This window comes from Marmota flaviventris, chromosome 18 (assembly GCF_047511675.1).
Source record: "Marmota flaviventris isolate mMarFla1 chromosome 18, mMarFla1.hap1, whole genome shotgun sequence".
Taxonomy (NCBI): domain Eukaryota; kingdom Metazoa; phylum Chordata; class Mammalia; order Rodentia; family Sciuridae; genus Marmota; species Marmota flaviventris.
Window position 1 is genome coordinate 6,023,038 of NC_092515.1, and position 18,975 is coordinate 6,042,012.

The 18,975-nt window shown below is 47.5% G+C and overlaps 1 protein-coding gene across 4 annotated transcripts in view; it reads left to right on the top strand.

Annotated features, from left to right (window-relative positions):
- Positions 1-18,975, top strand: part of Vrk3 (VRK serine/threonine kinase 3) — a 36,394-nt gene that overhangs the window by 3,900 nt on the left and 13,519 nt on the right. For all 4 annotated transcript variants that reach the window (XM_027920458.2, XM_071604559.1, XM_027920457.3 and 1 more), the window contains exons 3-12: positions 2,942-3,081; positions 5,153-5,302; positions 6,575-6,769; positions 8,890-8,954; positions 11,645-11,711; positions 13,026-13,110; positions 13,362-13,467; positions 14,145-14,237; positions 17,086-17,218; positions 18,457-18,577. In XM_027920458.2, coding sequence (XP_027776259.1) covers positions 2,943-3,081; positions 5,153-5,302; positions 6,575-6,769; positions 8,890-8,954; positions 11,645-11,711; positions 13,026-13,110; positions 13,362-13,467; positions 14,145-14,237; positions 17,086-17,218; positions 18,457-18,577 — 1,154 coding nt within the window. In that variant the 5' untranslated portion in view covers position 2,942. The remainder of the gene's footprint in view (positions 1-2,941; positions 3,082-5,152; positions 5,303-6,574; positions 6,770-8,889; positions 8,955-11,644; positions 11,712-13,025; positions 13,111-13,361; positions 13,468-14,144; positions 14,238-17,085; positions 17,219-18,456; positions 18,578-18,975) is intronic.

Sequence of the window (18,975 nt, forward strand, 5' to 3'; positions counted from 1 at the left end):
CTAAGACAATCACTCAGAATTACACCCCTCCTTACTGGAAAGGAAAAGGGTACTTGACAGTGGTCTTTGCAGACCAGGTGTCTTACACAGCTCTTTTGTTTGAAATAGCAGAAGAGCCCTTTTATACCAGAGTATGATTTCTGCACTTCTGTAGCCTGAGAGAAGGAGAAACTCTTTTTTTTTCCTGAGATTTCTTTCATTAGCTATATGGATGGCCTGTGGTTTTCAAGAGAAAGATCTGTAATTCTGAGGCTGGGGATGTGGCTCAAGCGGTAACGTGCTCGCCTGGCATGCACGGGGCGCTGGGTTCAATCCTCAGCACCACATAAAAATAAAATAAAGATGTGTCTGCCGAAAACTGAAAAATAAATATTAAAAAATTCTCTCTCTCTCTCTCTCTCTCTCTCTCTCTCTCTCTCTCTCTCTCTCTTTCTCTCTTTCTCTTTCTTTCTCTTAAAAAAAAAAAAAAAAGATCTATAATTCTGTATGTCATCACTTAAAGGAAACAGAGGCCCAAGAAGCTCTGAAATTACAGTATGGAAAGAGAAAAGGGAAAGGATAGAAATGTTAACAAATGGAATATAATAAGATAGTGCTTAAAAGCTTTCAAGATAAAGGTGTGGCCAGTGACAGAGAACTTGCCTAGCATGTGTGAGTCCCTGGATTTGATGCCCAGCACTGGAAAGGGAAAAAAAAAAAAAGGAGAAAAGCTTTTCAGTGACTAGGCCCTGTTCTCAGCACTTGATATAAGTATCCACTAGACTTCAACAATCTTTCTGTCAGACAGGTGCTGGCACTAGACATTTTGTATTGTCTAGGCAGACAGAGACAAAGAGAGGCTAAGGAACTTTCTCAGCCTGGGCAAGTCTGGAATTCACATCCTGTGCACCTGGGACCAAAGTCTGTGATTTCAAGGACACCACTGTTGACAGTTGCAACAGAAAACCAACCTTGACTTTGACTAAAGGAAAAGGGTTTAGTTAGAAATTTACATTGTAAGATGTGTTAGTTATATTGTAAGATGTGTTAGCTATAATGAAATACCTGAGATAATCAACTTACAAAAGATAAGATTTATTTAACTCACAGTTTTGGAACTTTTAGTCTATGGGTAAATGGCCCATGGCTTTGGGCCTCTGGAGGGTGTGTCAGATGACAATGGCCAAGTGTGCCTGGCAGAGCAAAACCCTTTCATTATCAGTGAGGAAGTAAAGAGAAAAAGGGAGAGGCTGACCTCCCACAGTCCCCTTCAAGGGCACCTAAAGACCCCCAGTGACCTAAAGATCTCCTCCTTGGCCCCACCTCCTAATGGTTTCACTACCTCCCAATAGCACCACCTTGGGGACCAAGCCTTTAATGTATGGACTTTGGAACGTACTAATCCTAACCACAGTACAAGGTAAAATGAAATCATGAACACACACACACACACATTTGGCTTCTGATATTTCAACTTTTAATTGCTGCCATACACTAAATCTTAGAATACAAGAACAAATAAAATGTCTCTCTCCCCCTCTCCCTCTCATCTCCCTCCCTCCCTCTCTCTCTCTACTTAAAAGATGTTCAGTTATAGTCATCCTATGGAGACATGAGTTCTGAATTTTGCTTCAAAAGTAAAAGCTAAGTTTATATGTATGAAGGAAAAAAAATTTTTGAAATGCCCTCTGCACACCAGGCACAGTGGGGCACACCTGTAATCCCAGTGAGTTGGGAGGCTGAAGCAGGAAGATCACTCAAGTTTGAGGCCAGCCCTAGCAACTAAGCAAGTTCCTAAGCAACTTAGTGTTTCAAAATAAAAATTAAAAGGACTGAGGATGTAGCTCAGTGGTAAAGCGCCCCATGGTTCAATCCCTAGTACCAAAAAGATAAAAAAAGAAATGCCCACAGCACCGTCATTCTAGTTGATTTTCACTTATTAACTGCTCCAACCCTGCCATATCCTCGTTTGTCATAGACCTGTGTATGGTTTTGTTTTTAATTTTCAAAAAGTATCAGGAACCATTTCAGTGATACACCAAGCATAGCAAATAATGTAATGAATAACCATTGTCCCACTAAATTAGTCAGAATTCGTTATTCTAGAAACTAATAAAGCCTGAAATCTTGGTGACTTCATACATAGTTGTCTTTATCAATCATGAGATCCCAGAGTGAATCAGGCAGCTTTCCTTTGTCATGTTGCTATGTTACCTGGGATACGTGATCTCCAAGGCGGGATAGATGGAGGAGATGCTTTAGCCAGGAGATGACTTCCACCCACACCCCTTTGGCTAGAAATAGTCATATGTGCCTAACATAGCTGTAAGGGTGGCTGGGAAATGTAGGGGAGCATGTGGATATTTGGGGATACAGTCCCCCCTGGCCCCATTGTGTGGTTTAAGAAATAAGCATCAAACCAGGTTTGGTGGCCTACACCTGTAATCCTAGCAACTTGGGAGGCTGGGGCAGGAGGGTCACAAGTTTGAGGCCAGCCTCAGCAATTTAGTCAGGCCCTGTTTCAAAATTTTGAGATGGGGATGTAGTTCAGTGGTAGAGTACCCCTGGGTTCAATCCCTAATTCAAAAAAAATTTTTTTAATTATTTTTTAAAATAAGCATCACAGATGCGGTTGAAGACCCTGGGTGTGCATTCTACACAGGTGCTCGCTCTGATGGGAGCAGTTTTCTGACACAACTCTGCAGGACCTCAGGGCATCCACTACTCCTGGGAAGTCTGCCACTTGCTTGTATTTGGTCTGCTTTGTCCTTGGGTCATTAGGGAAGGACAAGTAGCTAAAGCCTCAGCACAATGGGTAACAACTGATTTCAGAAGTGGCCTCCTGCAGGATCCGAGAGTGACAGCTTCTCTCCCCTTCACCATAGGACTCTGATGACCACCTGTCAGCTGTGGATTAGCTTTTTCTTTCAGCTCCTCATCCCTATCCCTTTCTATTTTGTAGCATGATCTCCTTCTGTCCACACTGTGGCAGAAATATTGAAGCAGCTTTCAAATTCTGCCCCTACTGTGGAAAACCTTTGCCTACTGAGGAGCATGCAGCATCCCAGACCTCTGCCAAGCCACTTGAGTTGTCCTTCCGAGGTAAGAACCAGGACTTTGAGTGTCCCTGCAGTGGGGTAAGACATATGTGGATGTGTGTAAGTTTTCAGGATGGACAGACCCTTTTCAGCCTTTCTGACCCTGCCTGGACCCTGCAGAAGCTCAGGGCTCAGGCCTGGACAGCTCTATACACATCCCTCAGCAGTCCACTGGGGTCTTGTCCCCCCTGTAGTTTAAATTCCGTCTGTCTTTTGACAACTCATGCATTTCTGTCTCCAGCCTGCACTCCTTCCCTGAACCCCAGAACTCATAGAGCAGACTGCCTGCTTGACATCTGTCAGCTGTCCCATGTGCATCTCAGCCTGACCATGCCCAGAACTGAGGTCCTGATGTCACTGCTACCCACGTCTACCCGCTCCCTAGAAGCAGCAAACAGTAACTCCATTTATCCTGTTTCCAAGGCCAGAAACTGGGGCCACCCAGGAGGCCTCCCTCATACGCCACCCTTCAGCACACCCTGTGGGTGCTCCCTTTTAAACAGCAGCAGCATCACTTCCTCACACCCACCCTGCCCTCACCTCTCACCTATGTTGTTGCAGAAGCCTTCTTCTCTGGGCTCTCTTTTTCTTGTCCCTGTTGCAGTCCTCTTCGTGTGGCACTGAGGGTTCCTGTTAAGACAGCCAGATCCTGTCACTCCTCTGCTCCCCATCTTCCATGTGAGGCCACACATGATTGGGCCCCAGTCCTTCCCAGACGTCACCTCCTACCCTTCTGCTGCTGCTTGGATGGTGTCAGTCCCCTAACCACCTTCCTCCCCTCCTCCAGGCCTGGGCCTCTGAACCCTCACACTTGCTGTTCCTTGGGTGGGTGGTCCTTCCCTCCTTTGCCTGTGTGTCCCGCGTTGCCTTCAGGTCTTTACTCAGCTGCCTTCTTCTTTTTTTTTTTTTTTAATTTTTTGTAGTTGTGGATGGACAGCAGGCCTTTATTTTCTGTGGTGCTGAGGATCAAACCCAGGGCCTCACACATGCGAGGCAAGTGCTCTGCCTCCGAGTCCCAGCCCCAGCCCAGCTGCTGCCTTCTCACAGGCACCATCCCTGACACCCCTAATAAGACCACATCTTCCTATCCCCCTTTCCTGATTTACATTTTCTTTGGTCCTTGTGACAGGATTAGACACAAGATTTTACATATTTTTATTACTTCTTGTCGGTGAGCTCCATAGGACAGGAACTTTGTGTGTTTTGTAACCTGCATAGATTGTGATTTTTGTAATCTGCTGTTTGCATTGCACAGCACCCAGGACTGTGTCCGGCACAGACTTGGTTGCTCAGAAGTTGGGGACATTTTCTGGGGGAGATCATGAAAGGCCTCCCCAGTTGAGTAAATGTTTCACCCAAGACCTAAGGATAAAAAAGAATTAGCTAGGTGAAGAGTGAGTGAGGGAGGGCTTGGAATGGGGAGAGACTGGGTGTGGGGAGCAAGGCAGAGTGGAGGCACGCAGAACAGTGTAGTTTGGGGGCAGACATGCAGCCTGATTTCTCATGAGGTGTGATGGTCAGGGTGGACAGGGAGGTGTTAAGAAGTGGTCCAGTTCTGTGTTGATCTGGGTAAGAAGTTTAGTCTTAACTGTGGGTGTAGTGGAGAGCAGTGGAAGAGTTTCCACAGAGTAAGTAATATGGTATGATCTGCATTTTTGAAAAGACTTCTCTGGCTGCTGTGTGTGGAAAACGGATTGGAGGTGTGGAAACCAGCTGGGAGGCCTTCCAGTAGTCCAGGGCCTAATCATGCTGGCCAAGTTAATAATACCTGAAAGGAGAAGAGTTGTAGCAGTTACACAGGAGGCTGAGGCAGGAGGAACGTTTGAGCCCAGGAGTTTGAAACCAGTCTAGGCAACACCATGAGACCCTATTTCAATCCTTGACTCTTTTTCCCCCTGTGTCTTTTCAATGCTGGGATCGAAACTAGGACTTTGTACATGCTAGGCAAATGCTTGACCTCTGAGCTGCATCCACAGCTCTGCAAGACCCTGTTTCAAAAAAAGAGAGAAAGGAAAGGTTCTGTGGTCCTATTTAGGGCCTGTGTAACTCCAGTGTGCATTTCTCCACTTCTCTAGGCTCAAGGAGAGAACTGAGTTCCAGTTCTGAAATTCCTCCCAAGAAAGTAAAGTGGTCAAGCACTGCCACCTCTCCCAAATCATCCCTTCTCGTGGATGGTGACAACATTGAGTCTGAAGATACCTTGAATTCCCCTGAGAGACCCAAAGGTAAGAGTCAGGGTTCATCTGATTCTAGACAGGAAAGATGGGTTGTCTGACAGTGTTTGGGACAAAGCCACCATAGCTCCAGCTGGAACGTCATCTCCCCTTGCACAGCCTCTTCCCCAGCCTCAGGTGCCCCCTCATTCCATCACCACCTGGCTCTAGAGGTGCCTTACCTCACCACCCAGAGCTGTCCCTGTCTCTCCCTGCTGTTGCTCTCAGCCTGGTGTCCAGATGGCCTGGTTCCTGCCTCAGTGCTCACCATAGCCCTGTGCACAGAAGACTTACTTGGAGGGATTTTCAGCCTCGGGTCTTTGCTGAGTCTGTTCCTTGGCCCAGAGCTGTCATCTTCCTCTGCCCTTGAATGCACCTCATTTCCAACACTCAAGAGACCCATCCTGGGAACCCTCTCCTGAGCACAGCAGGCTCATGCAGAGGCCTCCTGTCATCGCCCCCACAGAACCTTTCCAGCCTCTGTCCTGCACCCTCAGTGCCTAAGGCTGCCCTCATGTGCATGTTTGTGTCACTCAAGGCTCCACGTCCCTTTCAGGCTGGGCGTCCTTCACAGGTTGGGACCAAACATGACTCATCGGTGCTTGCCAGCACTAGGGAAGCTTGAAGACCACAGGCCTATGTCCTTAGCACTGGCTCCCCAGCCATCTCCTGGCTCCTTCCTTCCAGGACCCAGAGCCTCTTGTCCACGTGTGCCTTGAGGGGTGGTGGGGAGGAGGAGGAGGAGGGTAGGTGGTGTTATCTTTCCCTGTGTCAATGTCAGTCCCACCACCCCACTCTCTTCTTGGGGCAGGGACTTGTCAAACCATTTCCAGGCCTTTTCATACTCAGTACAGGGCCAAGCCTGTTTCAGGATGTTTTGGGGTGAACATCTGGAATGTCCTCTTCTTCATAGAAAACTTTTACTCATCTAACAAGGCTCAACTCTAACCTCCCTTCCTCTAGGAGGCCTCCCTGAACTCCTTCAGCAGTCAGCCTTTGTTCTCTGGCCCTAATATCCCTCAGTACTGCCCCTTCTCAGACTCTACTCAAGTGGCTGTATCTTGATTAGACTTCCCCACCACACGGGGAGCTCCTGAGGGAAGAGTCCAGGCCTGACTCATGTCTAAGCCCCCAGTGTCGTTACAAAGGACCTGACCCATAGAAGTCCCTGAAAGCATTTGCCCAGTGAGTGGGTCGGCAAACAGTGCCATGCGTGTTGTTTCATCCGCACTGACTTTCCTTTCCTGATACTGCCTTGCCTTTATCGAGACCATCCTCTTGCAGGGGCCTGCAGAAGACCCCCGACCCCCAAAAGCAGCCCACAGTCTACCAGGCGAAGCCCTCAGACCCTGAAGCGAAGCCGGGTGACCACCTCACTTGAGGCTTTGCCCACGGGGACAGAGCTGACGGACAAGAATGGGCAGCACTGGAAGCTGGGGACCCTCCAGATGAGGAATGACCAGGGCATTCTCTATGAAGGTACTCTGTCCAGTCAACCAGGGCCTTGGCCACACTGGGCCACTTCAACACCAGGACAGACCAGAGAGGGCGATCCCCTTTGGAGAATGGGGATGGAGCCATGACTCTAGCTGCAGACCTGTGTCCAGGCAACTTTGTTTTAGACTCAGGACTGAAAAGTTACCCACTTGAGTGAATGCAGCAGTCTGTGAGTAAGGGGACAGAGTGGCAAGGCCTGCAGCCAGTCGAGAGCATCTGCCTGTGTGAAAAGTGTGCTGCCCCATGATTCTGACTGCTGACATTAGGAGTGCAGGCCCAGTGACCACATGAAAAGGTCACTGTCATGCTCAGCCTGCAGAGACAGTTGTGTCCCCACCCAGAACTTGGGTAGGATGTTGAGATTGGTGATGTCATCCACACCAAGAAGATAGGTTTATTGCTTACTTAGTTGGGGTCTGGTGAAGAGGAGTTCATACCTTGGGAGAGTAAGGGAAAGAGGCAGCTAGGGGTGGGGCTGGGGTGAGGCTTCATACGCAGCCAGTGCCTGGCAAAGTTTGAATCTTCTGCCAGCTCCAAAGAGGGAGCACCCAGGCTTTCGTAGCAGCTTGCCCAGTTGTTGGCCAGAAGGGGCGGGGCTTAAAAGCTGTTTGTTGTTAAACCTCAAACAATGGAGTCAGACTCTGTGACAATGAAGAAAGTAAGGGTGGCAGTATTGTTGGTATGGATGATACCTAACATTCATTCATTGACTGCGTACACAAGGCTCTTTTTTTTATATGCCCTTTTTGTTCATAGTTTTTTGTTTTTTTTTTTAATATTTTTTCTAGTTGTCGATGGACCTTTATTTTATTTATTTATATGTGGTGCTGAGAATCAAACCCAGTGCCTCACACATGGTAGGCAAGTGCTCTACCACTGAGCCACAACCCCGGCCCTGAAATTTTTTAATTAAGATACAATTCATATAACATAAAGTATAAAATTTAGTGGCTTTTAGTACATTTACAATGTCGTACAGCGACCTCCACCTTCTAATTCCAGGATGTTTCCCTCACCCCAGAAAGAAATCCAGTACCAGCTGGGCATGGTGGTGCACACCCCTCAGCCCAGCTACTCAGGAGGCTGAGGCAGAAAGATCGCAAGTTACAGCCCAGCCTGGGCAACTTATCAAGACCCTGTCTCAAGTGAGAAAAAACAGAAATTTTTTTAAGGCCTCGGATATAGCCTAGTGGTAGAATGCTTGCCTAGCATGTGTGAGGCACTGGGTTCAATCCCCAGTATCACAAAAAAGGAAGGGAGGGAGGGAAATCCAATGCCTTTTAGCAGTCACTCTGCTATGGTTTGAATGTCCCTGCCAAAATTCATATTGAAATTTAATCCCCATTGTGAGGTAGTTAAGAGGTGGAACGAGGTGGTAACCTTAAGAGGTGATCAGGTCACAGGAGGACTCTGCTCTCAGGTATGGGCTGTGTGTCCCGCCATTCATGGATTAATGAATTAATGGGCTCCAGTGCAAAACAGGTGTTCCAGCATGTTCCATGTTAGCAGAATGGCTGGGCTTTTATGTCCCTTGATCAATCATTGGATATAGGTTGACCCAGGATGTGGCCTAGGATGGAGCTACTGCAGAAGATACACTGAATTCTCTCAGCCATAAGCTGGAACAGCACATAGAAATTGTTGTCCATTAAGGAAGCCTATCAGAGACTCAGGGCCCAGGGTGGTTATGGGGGCTAGTCAGGTGGCCTTTGCCTAACTCATACCCAAATCCCAGACTCCCAGAAGGACAGCAGGTGCTCAGACTAAACCACACTGATGCACAAATGATTTAGGCCAAGTGAGCCCCTCTCATCAGTTAGGGAATGCTAGGCACCCTCCTGAAATTCAGTTTTCAGTCCTTGGAAGGTCTCAGACCTGTAGTGTTAACCCTTTCCTGCACAGCTGGACATTCGCAGAGAGAAAGAGGAAGCAGGAAAGGAGCTGTTTGACAATAGGAAGGAGCAGGTGAGGAGGGCAAGGATGCACTTGCCTGTGGGAACCCAAGAACTAGGACTGCTTCCCATGGCTGGGAAGGTTGCGGATCATGGCCTTGACTTTCTCCTCAGTTTTGGACCTTGCTCATTGTTTCTGTTTCTTCACAGCTGAGCCTACCTCTGCCCTTGCCTGTGGGTCAAAGCCCTGTAAAAACAGATTCTCACTCAAACTGGTGAGTGGCCTCTGATGGGGGAGCAGCTCAGAGGGGAGGGCTTGGGATTTTGCAGATGCACCATCAACTCCTGAGACCTCTGACTCTGTCTGTGAGCAGGAGAGTTCGGCTGGAGCCAGGGTGCCCCTGACCCGTCAATAGTGGCAGGACCCTGGACAGGCAGGCTCCCGGTTCCTCATCTCAGGCTTCTAGGAGACCTGTGTTCAGGCATGCCCTGCATATGACATTTTCTGGCCTTGTAACTCAGGCAAGCACATCCCCTTATCAGTATCAATAACACATGTTGTGGCCTACCTGCCTACTACTGCCAGCCTCATACCTGGCACACATTTATTATGTGGCATTGTTCTGGATGTCAGAGTCCAGCAAAGAACCCATCAGATGGGGTCCCTGCACTGAGGATTCAGTGAAATCACCCACAGTGTGTGCTTATTAACAGAAGGCTCAGCAGACAAGAAGCATGTGTTCAGGGGTGGCCCAAAGGAAGGAGTAAAGGGAGAAAGCGAGAGCAGCCACCAGCCACGTGGGTGAGAGTGGCCTTCAGCACAGTGCAGGTGCTTATTAAGAGGGCATCGCCATGGTGCTCAGCCTCCTCCTCAACCCTGAGTAGCTGGCATCATGGCAACTTGTATTTCCTTCGCTGAACTTGTACCCGGAAAACCAAGGACAGCTGGGTTGAGTGTCCCCTTTCAGCCCTAGACACAGGCTGTGTTGGTGGTTTGGAGCATGGCTCTGGGGCTTGACTCACTGATGACAGGTCACATGTGCTTTTTATGTGCCTGGCCCCAGAATTTCACAAGCACCACTTTGTTGAATTGACTCAACTTGCCCCAAGTCTTATGGGATTAACACAGAGTCCCCATTTAACTGTTTTCTGCACCATTCAGATGGCACCTGGCACACAGTGACCTATTCCTGTCATTATAGCTACTGTCATCACCACCCCACACAAGTGTGGCACAAGCATATCTGCTCCTGATGCGTCTGTCTATCCCATCCGATCAGGCTTTCCTTCGGCCCAGAAGTGTGTGGTGCTGGGCTGTGTGTGGCTCAGGTCTAGCTGTGGGGGAAAGACAGCAACATCACAGTCACATCAGGAAGGGGACATGCTCAGGAGAGGAAGCACAGAGCCTGGTCACACCCAGAGCCTTCCTGTGCCTTGGGAAAGGCAGTCTGCTCTGATGTGTTTGGAAGGGCGGGTGCTTCATGTCCAGTAGTGTTCCTTCATTCAACAAGCCCTTCCTGCAAACTGGCACTGGGGACATCTGAAGAGCTGGGTTGCATCTAATTCCTGCCTTCAAAGAGCTCCCTAGCAGGGAAGGGGGCCCTGGGGAGGGGTAGATCACATGAGATTAAGAAGGCCTAAAAAAAAAAGAAGGCCTAAGCAGCTGTGCTAACATCAGCTCTGACTTACCAAGTGCTTACTGCATGTGCCCACAGTGTGGGGGAGGGTGCTAGGAAGCCGAGAAGAAAAGACACAGGACAAGAGGAGGGTGGATGGGGACAGGGAGCCAGGCCCTGTGCTGTTCAGTGCAACTAGTTTTGTTGGTTTTGTCTATGATTTTCGGTACTGAAAATTGGACTCAGGGCTTCACACGTGCTAGGCAAACTGCCTTCCACAGTTATGTCCCCAGCCCAGCACCTAGTTACTAAGAGCCCATATGTGACAGATCCTGGGTTGAGTTTCACAAACACTATGTCCTTGAATTCTTTCAATAACCTTGTAGGTGGCTGTTGTGTTCCCATTTAACTGATGAGGAAATGGAAACTCAGTCGCTGAACCAGAGACAGCCAGCATGCAAGTCACTAGGTTCACTGCTGTATCCCCAGTGCTCATGACAATGCTTAGGATACTGGGAGGCTTTGGAGAAAGAAAGGAGTGGGGAGGGGGAGATGGGGTGGGGAGAATGGTTGTGTTTGAACCTAGCTGAATTTGACCCTGTGCTCTTAAGAACTCAACTGCACTAGTTGTTTAATTAAAATATTTGGTTACACTGATATTTTAAAAAAGACCCAGCCAGGCATGGCACACACCTGTAATCCCAGTAGCTCTGGAGACTGAGGCAAGAGGATTGCAATTCACCAACATAGTAAGGCCCTAAGCAACTTAGCAAGACCTGTCTCTAAATAAAATATTGAAAAGGGGTAGGGATGTGGTTCAGAGGTTAAGTGCCCCTGGGTTCAATCTCCCATACCAAAAAAAAAAAAAAAAAAAGAACCCAATATCAATAATGGGTTAAGCAAAATAATATTTGATTACTTTTTTACTTAAAAGTCTGGGGCAGGAGAGCCTTCATAGGATATAGAGCCTTTTAAGGATATAACCTACAAATTGCCCACATTTCTTTTGCTCATAAACTCATTGGCCAGAACTTGGTCATATGGTCATTCCTCCTTGCAGAGGAGGCTAGGGAATGTAGTTGTTAGCTGAAGGCCACATGTCTAGGAAAAGTTTGTGGATCCTGTTGTGAAAGAAACTTGAGCATTCAGTGATTGCTCAGTCTCTGATTTGTGCTCACATGCAACACCCTGGAGAATTGGGTTCTTGATAAATGTGATCATTTCTTAATAAACTGCAAGAACTTGATAAATGTGGTCATTGCTGGCATTACCCTGAAGTATCAGTGGTGACTTGGGGCCCTTGTCTAAGGGAGTTCAGTGTGACATCCTCTGCCCTCCTGTCCCACCAGGATGCCAAGGATGGGCGCCTGTTCAATGAGCAGAACTTCTTCCAACGGGCCGCCAAGCCTCTGCAAGGTATTCCATGGGGAAGTGGGTCAGGGAAAGAGTGAGGGGTGCCAGTCTGTCACAACTAGCCTTCTGCTGGTGTGAGGTGGGTTAATATCCCCTCTGTGCCCACAGCCAGACTCCTGTCCTCCCTCGAGGCTCATACCAGCTCTCAAGAGTCAAGTAGTAAGTTTTTAGGAGCGCTGCAGGCTGGCTGTTACACGCAGCCACTGTTAACAATTAAATCATGTAAACTTACAATCAAATGAGTTATACTGAAAACAAAGTTAATAAAACACTTGCAAATTCATCATTTCGTACTTATTCTATTGTTCTACCATTTGTACTCTTGGGGTTACTTACATTGGTTGCATCTGTTTAGTGAAAATACTGCGCAAAATATTGTGCTTCATCTCAGTCCATATTCAGTCACATCCTCTTTTTTTTTAATGTTGCTTTTTAGTTGTAGATGGCCAAATACCTTTATTTTTATTTATTTATTTTTATATGGTGCTGAGGGACAAACTCATTGCCTCACACATGCTAAGCAAACACTCCACCACTGAGCTATAACCCCAGCCCCAGTCCTCTTGGCTTGAAGTTAGCCATGATGGGAACTTCTTTTCTTTTTTTTTTCTTTTTTTGTTTTGTTTTATTTTTGTGTTTTGTTGTTGTTGTTGTTTTGGGTTTGGGGGGGTTGTTTTTTATTTGGTTGGTTGGTTGGTAATAGAGATTTAACCCAGGGGAGCTTTACCACCGAGCTATAGCCCCACACTTTTTTTTTCACTTTGACACAGAGTCATACTGAGTTGCTTAGGACCTCAACAAGTTGCTGAGGCTGGCTTTGAATTTGCCATCCTCCTTGCCTCAGCCTCCTGAGCCACTGGGATTATGGGCATGCGCCACTCTGCCCAGATATGGTGTGAGAACAAAACTACTAGTGTGGACTGGCTTTCCCTGGGCATACAGGTGTTGAACTTGTGTCAGCACACCACTGGATCTGTACCACCCCACAGAGACACTGGCAAATGCAGTGAGAGTGTGGCCATTGGGGACCTTTATTGGTCTTATGGGGTGGACATGGGAATGCAGAGGTTGCCCTGTTGTTCTTATCCCTTCCTCTTATTCCAGACGTGTATATGTATTCTCAGAAGTCACCTGTGTTCACTCTTGTCACGGGCAGACATGTATTACAGATGTTCATGGGTCACCCATGCCCACCCCCATCCCCCACCCCAAAGTTGTTGTCTCCAACAAGGAGGCTCCAGCCGTGGTCTGGGCTCAGGTACTCTACTTCCTTGCCTGGGACCAGGCCGGCTAACACTGAGCCCCTGCCTCTGTTAGTGAACAAGTGGAAGAAGCTGCACTCAGCGCCCCTCCTGGCTATCCCGACCTGTGTTGGTTTTGGCGTTCACCAGGACAAGTACAGGTGAGTCACCTCACTGCCACTCTCTGGAGGACCCTTTCCTTCTCTCCCTGCCTGTGCCTGCCATAGCTGGGACCTTGGAGCCACAAGTCAGTCAGTTACTTCCTTTCCCTCTTTTCAAGTCAGGCTGGTTCCCAGCAACCAGAAGCCCTAGTCTCACCTAGTTCTGGGGCCTGGTGGTGCTCCAGCCAGCCTTCAATGGGTGGCCTGCGGTCCTCTGTGTCTCTACCTCTTGGGATGCACTTTTCTTCCAGGTTCTTGGTGTTCCCCAGACTGGGAAGGAGCCTTCAGTCAGCCCTGGATGAGAACCCGAAGCATGTGATTTCAGAGAAGTGTGTGCTCCAGGTGGCCTGCCGGCTGGTATGTAGCTGACAGCTGCTCAGGGTGTGGGGCATGGCCCATCAGATCCTCATTTCTTAGCCTGTTGATTTGTTGACACATCCATCCCTGCTCCAGTTTGCCAACATGGAGGCCCAGCAGGGTGGGTGAAAAAAGAGGGAGTTAGTACTGGTGTGATGAGCATTGCCATGGCAGAGAGAGCCCCCCACCAGCCAGCTGAAGTTTAGGGCTGGATCAGGCTAACTGGTGGAAGTGATTTCTAAGCCAAGAGTCATTCTGCACAGTGCAGAAGTTGGAGCTAGAGATAAAGATATAAATTGCTTAACTAAGTTTAAGCTATTCTCAGTAGGAGAAGTGAGCAGAACTCTATGTACATGGGTGCTGGGTTATTTTTGCAGAGGGGCATTAGTCACTCCATCTTCCCTCCTGAGCATGAAGTCAACTAAGAGAATGAGATGGAAGTAGATGGAAAGCCAAACATTAACTCTATTGCTGAAGGTTCTATAAGCCTGATTAGGGAGGTATTGGAGTGTGTTATCACAGTGACTTCTTAATGCTACAACCAGAATTAGGCAAGCTTAGCCCCCCAGCCAGTGTTGGATGACCCCCAGGCCTGAGGATTCCCTTCACCTGGCTCTGATTCAGAGCGTCTTTGCACCATCATGACACTCATAGAAACACTTCCTTTCTTCTCCCAGCTGGATGCACTGGAGTTTCTCCATGAAAATGAGTATGTTCATGGAAATCTGACTGCCGAGAATATCTTTGTGAATCCAGAAGATCTAAGCCAGGTAAGAGCCTTATTCCCTTCACCCCCAAAGGTCTCTGGGCTCAGGTTCCCATCAGTTCCCAACTCTCCATTTATTTCACACTGCTAATTGCAAACAAAGGATTCCTTTCCATCATTTAAAAAGAACTCCTTGTAATCAATAGAAAGAGATAAGCAACTTACTATAAAAACAGACAAAAGGTAGGAAAAACAGTTCACAGAAGAAGAAATCCGCAAGTCAGTTAAATATACAAAAAAGACACTCAACCTCCTTAATCATCATAGAAATGCAAACTAAGACAAGATACCAATTTTCACCCTTTGAATGGACAAAATTAAAACAATAATATAGCTGGGCACAGTGGCACGCACCTGTAATCCCAGCGGTTCAGATGGCTGAGACAGGAGGATCATGAATCCAAAGCCAACTTCAAAAACTTAGCGAGATCCTGTCTCTAAGTAAAGTATTAGAAAAGCAGGGACTGTGGATGTGGCTCAGTGGTTAAGTGCCCCTGGGTTCAATTCCCAGTACCAAAAAAAAAGATAGTATAATCCTGGTAAGGATGTAAGGAAAAGAGAATTTTTCATACATTGTTGGGAATATGAACCTGGCAACCTTTTTGAAAGTTACTTTGGAGATAGCAATCACAGTTTTCAGTGTCTCTTGTTTTTTGATCCATCATTTCCTCTTACGGGAATGTATATATAATATATGGTGCATATCCATAGGACTTTTCAAAAATATATTGACACACAAAAAAGCACAAATGTTTCTGACAAGAATGGTTGTAACTTTAATGGGAAACGCCTGAAGTGTGTATACATATATGTACATATTCATGTGTATATGTGTACATACACAATACTCCCCGTGGATTACTGATTAAATAGTAATTTAAAGTAAATTCTGTTTACTTTTTCAGGAAACAAATTTAGCATGACTTAGGCAAAAGTAGTAAGAATGTGTATGTGTAATGTTTTGATCTATGGGATACGAAAACTTAGGACTTTACTATTTTCAGGTGTAGCTAGATCTAGGAACTTAAGCCCTTCATTGGGAAGCTGCCTCTTCCATCTCTGGGCCCTTCTTGCCTCCTCCTTGCTCACTATCAGGCAGACTCTTCCCTCGTAGTGACAAAATTGGCATTAGCAAATTAGGCTTAAATTGCTGATGCTCAGCAACCCCAGCATAAACAGTTTAGGTGAATCCCCCTGAACAGCATGGCATGGGAGTGGGGGAAGGGCAGTCCCAGAGGAAAATTCAGAACTATGTATTACTCAGTAGGATTCTTCAGGGAAGCAGATCCAGCAAGAAGCGTGTATTATAAAGAGGTTTACTAGGAACCGGCTCACGTGATTGTGGAGGCCGAGCAGTCCCAGGGTCTTCAGTGGACAAGCCTGGAGAGCTGATGGTGGAAGTTCCATTTAAAGGCCAGCAGGCTCAAAACCCAAAAAGAGCCCATATTTCAGTCCAGGTTCGAAGGCAAGAAATGCCTAGCAGTCAAGCCAGGGATCTCCTCTTACTCAGCTCTTCTCTCTGATCACATCTTCCGTGGATGGATGAGGTCCACCTGCATTAGCAAGGTCAATCTGCTGTACTTCATCTACCAGTTCAAATGTTATTCTCATCCAGAAGCACCAACAGAGACGCCCCAATAATGTTTGGCCAAGTGTTCAGGTACCCCATGGGCCAGGCAGGTTACCATGGAAAACTGACCATCTCAAACTGTGACCAGAAGTGAGGATGAATGGGTCTTGCACAGACCAACCCAAGTTACCCACTATCCATATGGTACAATAAGAAGCAGCCAGTATGGGCTGGGGTTGTGGCTCAGCAGTAGAGTGCTCACCTAGCATATGTGAGGCCCTGGGTTCAATCCTCAGCACCACATAAAAATAAATAAATAAAAATAATGGTATTGTGTCCAACTACAACTAAAAAATATTTTAACAAAAAGAAGCAGCCAGTAAAAAAATATGTGGTCAACTTTGTGTATTTCACAGATAAACATCTTATTTTATTTTAAATTCAGTTAAGCTGAATTCACTGCAGCCCTTTGAGGAAGGGACTGTGTTATCATCATTTTGCAAATGGAGAAATCAAAACACAGAGAAGTTTCATAACTTGCCCAGGTTGCACCAAAGGGCTAAGCTGACATCTTAAACCAGACCCTTAGGCTTTGAGTCAGTGTCCTGACCACTGCTAAAGTGCTGAAACCTGGGCACCCGACAGAAGGTGTTACCTATGTAGAAGCAAGAGCCCCTCCCTGCCCATGTTTTTTAACCTGGTTATTTGAAAGAAGCCATTTGGAATAATGCCTAAAAAACTCTTACTAATAGTAGTTTTTCTCTGGGCAGTGGGTTTCCGGGCCTGGGGAAATAGATGTTGGTTTTGGATCTTTTCATTTCATGCCTTCCCAGGCTGTTTGGCATTTTTGCTACAAGCATGGCTTAGTTTTAGAAGTCTAGAAGTTAACCTAACATCTATACAGAATAGGTTGGACTGGGGTTGTGGCTCAGTGGTAGGGTTGAGCTCTTGCCTAGCATGTGTGAGGCACTGGGTTCAATTCTCAGCACCGTATGTAAATAAATAAGATGAAGATCCATCAACAACTAATAAAATTATTATTATTTTTTTAATGGAATAGGATGGGCAGGAATTGTAGCTCAATGGTAGAGTGTTTGCCTAGCAAGTGTGAGACGTACTGCATATAAAGAAATAAAAACAAAGGTCCATCAACAACTAAAAAAAAAAAAATTAAAAAAAAAAAGGAATTGTTTATTTCAAATTACACCCACAAGTAGAATCTCTGACTCCAGAATTTGTGCTCTTAATCTTCAATTTGTATGGCCTCTCTCCATGTCCACAGGTGACTCTGGTGGGCTACGGCTTTGCCTTCCGCTACTGCCCAAGTGGCAAACATGTGGCCTACTCAGAAGGCAGCAGGAGCCCACATGATGGGGACCTTGAGTTCATCAGCATGGACCTACATAAGGGATGCGGTAAGAGGGCAGAGAAGGGACTCAGAACCATGAAACGTGTTCTCACACAAGGGAGTTCTAGGGCTCACAACTACAGATGGCAGACAGCCAGGCACAGAAGAGGTGTAAGGACACCTTAATGGGGACTTGAAACCATGGATGTATCCTGGCCTCAGGAGCTGTGAGGCCACAGTTCAGCACAAAGCACACAGGAGGCTGACACTAGGCAGTGGAGGGATGTAGAATTTAGCACCGGGAACCGCAGGTAGCTGGGCGCAGTAGCACACACCTGTAATCTCAGCGACTCAGGAGGCTGAGGCTGGGAGATCACAAATTCAATGCCAACCTCAGCAACTTAGCAGCCCCTAAGCCTGCCTCAAAATAAATAGAAAAGGGCTGGGGACATAGCTTAGAGGTGAAGTTCAATTGAACCTCTGGATTCAATCCTTAATACCAAAGAATCCCTGAGTTCCAGAGGGATTTGATGTAGACTTGGAAGATGAGAGCTGCCTTAGAGTCATCCCGGAGTGGCAGTGGAGGAGGCGGTTGGCTGTCCATGCCCCAGCGTGGGAGTGGCGTCTTGGCAGAGGCCCAGACTTCTGCAGTGCCCCAGGGGTTATCAGCTAAAGCTTTGGGAAAGTATGATTATCCAGTGTGCAGAGTGGGAAGATGGCCCAGGGCAGACTCCTGAGCCTCTGTTTCTCAAAGCCATCCAAGTGCCTGCCCACATCCTCCCAGACTGAGCTGCCCTGGGGTAGGGATGGCACCTCTGCCTCCAACATCAGCTGGCAATTGGCTCATTCAGCCTTGATGTTGCCCAATGCTTTCTCAAAGAATTCCCAAAATTATGTGATTTGGGAGGTATACAGAAAATAAAATCCCAGTCTCCTTTACTCTTTTTCCTACTAAGGATAGATTCAATACCCACACTCCAGGGTTCTGTCTCCTTGTGGCAACTCCACCCTGTAATTCTTTCCCATGAGACTGTTCAGGGCTGGGTATTGAGGTCATGAGATAGGGCCTGGCCCATGGGTGCTGGGGATCTGCTGAGTGAGTGCATGACTGATAGGTGTGGGCTGCTGAGGGGAGAAGGGATGGTTGAATGGGGGTGGTGGTGAACAGATGGGTGGCACAGGATGCCTGGCTACATGGTGAGCAGGGGTTCATGGTTGGGTGGGAGAGACAGACAGAAAGGGGACAGACATGTCAGAGAGTGGAACATCTAGGCTCAGCTGCTGCCTCTTCCCTTCCCTTCCCAGGGCCCTCCCGCCGCAGTGACCTCCAGTCCCTGGGGTACTGTATGCTGAAGTGGCTCTACGGACTCCTGCCATGGACAAACTGCCTTCCCAACACCGAGGCTATCATGAAGCAGAAACAGAAGTGAGTCTGGGGCTCAGCAGAACCCAGCACTGGCCCGGTACCCCTCCAGGTAGAGGAGGACCTTAGGTCACAACAGGGAGCAGGAAGGAAGGGGCGGTAGTGTCTCAGAGAGCCCAAGGCCTCTGCGCTCTCAGGCAGGTGCTATGCTGTCCATTGCAGCAGGTGAAAGAGCAGGAACCCTGGAGCCCTGGGGTCGGATTCTGGTCCCACCATTGTGGGGCATTGGACGAGCAGCTGGCCTCCCAGAGGCCTTGGTGCTCTCTCCTCCAGGAGAGACCATGCACTAAGCACCTGCGTCACAGGGCTGTGGAAGGACTTGGGGGAGTCAGGCACACATAGCACTTAGTGCCCATCATGTGCAGGACATCATGACTTTTTCAATTTCATAGGCACGCTGG